Source organism: Zootoca vivipara, chromosome 17 (genome assembly GCF_963506605.1).
Source record: "Zootoca vivipara chromosome 17, rZooViv1.1, whole genome shotgun sequence".
NCBI classification, from domain to species: Eukaryota; Metazoa; Chordata; class Lepidosauria; order Squamata; family Lacertidae; genus Zootoca; species Zootoca vivipara.
In genome coordinates, this window is record NC_083292.1 from 4651477 (window position 1) to 4654310 (window position 2834).

Sequence of the window (2834 nt, forward strand, 5' to 3'; positions counted from 1 at the left end):
CATTATTGAAAACTATGATGAGCAAGTTCCAGAATAGGTTGTGATCTTAAACCACGGTCTGAAGTTGGTTTAAGATCATGGTTTGCTCTGAATCTGGGGTAGTATTTTTACTACCAAGTTTTATTCAGAGTAAACCCATTGAAATTAATGAAGATAACTAAGTTAGTTTCAATAACTTAGTGCTATCCATTGCACTGGCCAGAGAATTAGCAGCTGCAGATACAGTAGTTTGCTACCCCATCCTTGGGAGAAAGTATACTCAGCATCGCCAGTTGCCTTGGAATCGCAGAGCCAATGGGAAACACACTTTGTCTGGCCCTTTCCACCAGCCTGGCAACTTAAGGTACATGTATTATTATAATTTACTTTAAGCCACCTTGAGAAGCCATTTGATATAAAGGCGGGATATAAACTTTTGAGACAAATTAATAACCAGCAAGTTTCTTGACACATGTAGTTCAATATCTTAATTTTCCATCCTTACCTTTGGGTCAATCTCTCCCAGAACATCATTTAGCAGCTGTAACAGCTGCATTGACTCCAATGAGTCAAATGTGATTAAGTTGAAGTTCTTCTTAAAGGGTTCCTTGTTGAGCTTCTCAACAATAAATTTAAGCTGGTCACTCATAATGGCACTCTAGTAGGTATCTGCAGAAGAGATGAAGCAGCATCACGAGTCAAAAAAATCACTGCAAAAACATTTCTTTAAAATTAAAACCTCAGATGGGTGGTTGTGGGGGTATTGCATTTTGCTTCTAGTGTAGGTTTGACAGATGAAATATTTGTGCGTTGCAGCAACCTACCTCTAGAGCAAGATGAACAAAAAACTGCCCTGATGCAAATGCAAACCCTCACCTTCTTCCCACTGTTAGCACTCCTGGCCCCGGAGACTTCCCCACACCAAACCCCCTTCTCTGGAGGGCCTGCCCCTCACATTCTGAGTGCCTTTGCCTGGCTGGGATGTGCCATGAACACTGGTGAAGCCACTTCACCACTTCCATTAGAGAGTGGTGCACACACGTGGAAACCAGCCTACTATACAAAGGGGAAATTCACATTCACCCTCCCACGGGGAAAAGGCGCAACTCTGCAGCAGCCTGTTGTTTGTTATCCTATCCTTTCTTGTCAAAGTGTAGGTTGCAAGCTCCATCTCTCCACGTTTGCTTCTACTGAGCTTTCAAAAGAGAATAAAACAGTAACACATCCCATCTCCTGGTGCCCCTCCTACTACCAGAGGCAAGAACCGCGCGCCCCCTTCCTTAAGGGGGAGATTCGCACCGCCAGATGCCAGAGCGATTCCCCAAGTCACTCCTTTCCCCTAAACTGGGGCATACGCGGGTTGCCATGGTAACCCTTGCCTGTTTCCTCCGGGTCTCCCCCCCCCGCTGCCCTTCTCCAAATGGATTAGCCAATCTTTCACTATACCGCTCTTTTCTCCCACAAACACCCCCAGGCTTTCCCCACGCCACATTACCTCAACCCTTCGCCCGAAACGCCCCCTCTAAATTGCCATCTCTTCCCCGCCTCTGGTGCCGGGGCCCTTGGTAACGGTTGCTAGGGTACCGTTGCTGCCGTGGAGGAGGCAGTTCCGCTCACGTGACCAAAACGGCGGCAGCGTGGACGGAAAAGAACCAAGGCGCTTAGAGCGCGCCTTCGGCGGGAGGACGCGCCCCCAACCCCGTCGACAATGAGACGTAGGCTGCGGCCTGAGCGTGCGACTGCGGCTGCGCGAGGCGAAGGAGGCGGGAAGCGGGAGAAAGAGATTAATATCTCCGGGGTGGTTGGCGCTCAGTCCGAGCCGCAGAGGGCGAGAAGCGGCAGCAGCGGAGGGAGGTCGATTCACGATAATGCCCCCCCCCAAATAAATAAATAAATACATAAACAAGGGGGAAGGGGGATATTTATTACTTCCAGCTATAAATCTCAAGGTGGTTTAGAGCAAATGTCACAGTCAAAATAGAATTGGTTCTAATAGGAACACTAATTCTACTTAGCACTTCAATAACAGTAATGCTTGCAGTGACAATAAATAATAATAAATTCAATTTATATACCACCCTTTGTCAAAAGATCCCAAATAATAATGAAAACAGAAAAAGCAAGGAAGAGTATTTCTTAAAGGTAAAGGGACCCCTGACCATTAGGTCCAGTCGTGACTGACTGGGGTTGCTGCGCTCATCTCACGTTATTGGCCAAGGGAGCTGGCATACAGCTTCCAGGTCATGTGACCAGCACGACAAAACCACTTCTGGCAAACTAGAGCAGCACACGGAAACGCCATTTACCTTCCCGCTGGAGCGGTACCTATTTATCTACTTGCACTTTGATGTGCTTTCGAACTGCTAGGTGGGCAGGAGCTGGGACCGAGCAACGGGAGCTCACCCCGTCGCGGGGATTCAAACCGCTGACCTGATTGGCAAGCCCTAGGCTCAGTGGTTTAACCCACAGTGCCACCCACGTCCCTAGTGTGTAATGATTGCCTCTTAAGGTCCTGCCAGAGCCTTGTGCCCCCTTCCCAAAGCCCGGCGCCTCGCTTAGTTGGATTTGGGAAGGTAGCGCAAGAAGCTGGGGGTCATCCAGTTTGGGCCTCAGCCCCACAACAAGGCAGTATGCAGTCATATCAAAGTGCTCTTGCAGCCCACTTGGTAAGTTGGACCACCCTGCCCTAACTCAAGTTCGGTACGGTTTGAATACGGAAATGAGAAAACTGCTTCTGCTATTTTTTGTTTTTAAATAGCTTGACTGAAGGAAGGAAGGAAGGAAGGGTGAGGAGAAAATAGCTGTGTGTGGCTATAAAGAGATCTGCCAACACTCCAGAAGTTGCAGAAGTTAGA

The 2834-nt window shown here is 48.3% G+C and overlaps 1 protein-coding gene across 3 annotated transcripts in view; it reads right to left on the minus strand.

Annotated features, from left to right (window-relative positions):
* IFT81 (intraflagellar transport 81) overlaps positions 1 to 1643 on the minus strand; it is a 73410-nt gene extending 71767 nt beyond the window's left edge. For all 3 annotated transcript variants that reach the window (XR_004691461.2, XR_004691462.2, XM_035098556.2), the window contains exons 1-2: positions 1475 to 1643; positions 485 to 648 (exon numbers count right to left, since the gene is read on the minus strand). Coding sequence is in view for 1 of the 3 variants with exons in the window: in XM_035098556.2 (XP_034954447.1) it covers positions 485 to 628 (144 nt within the window). In the remaining 2 variants the exon portion in view is untranslated. The remainder of the gene's footprint in view (positions 1 to 484; positions 649 to 1474) is intronic.
* Between the last annotated feature and the right edge of the window lie 1191 nt (positions 1644 to 2834).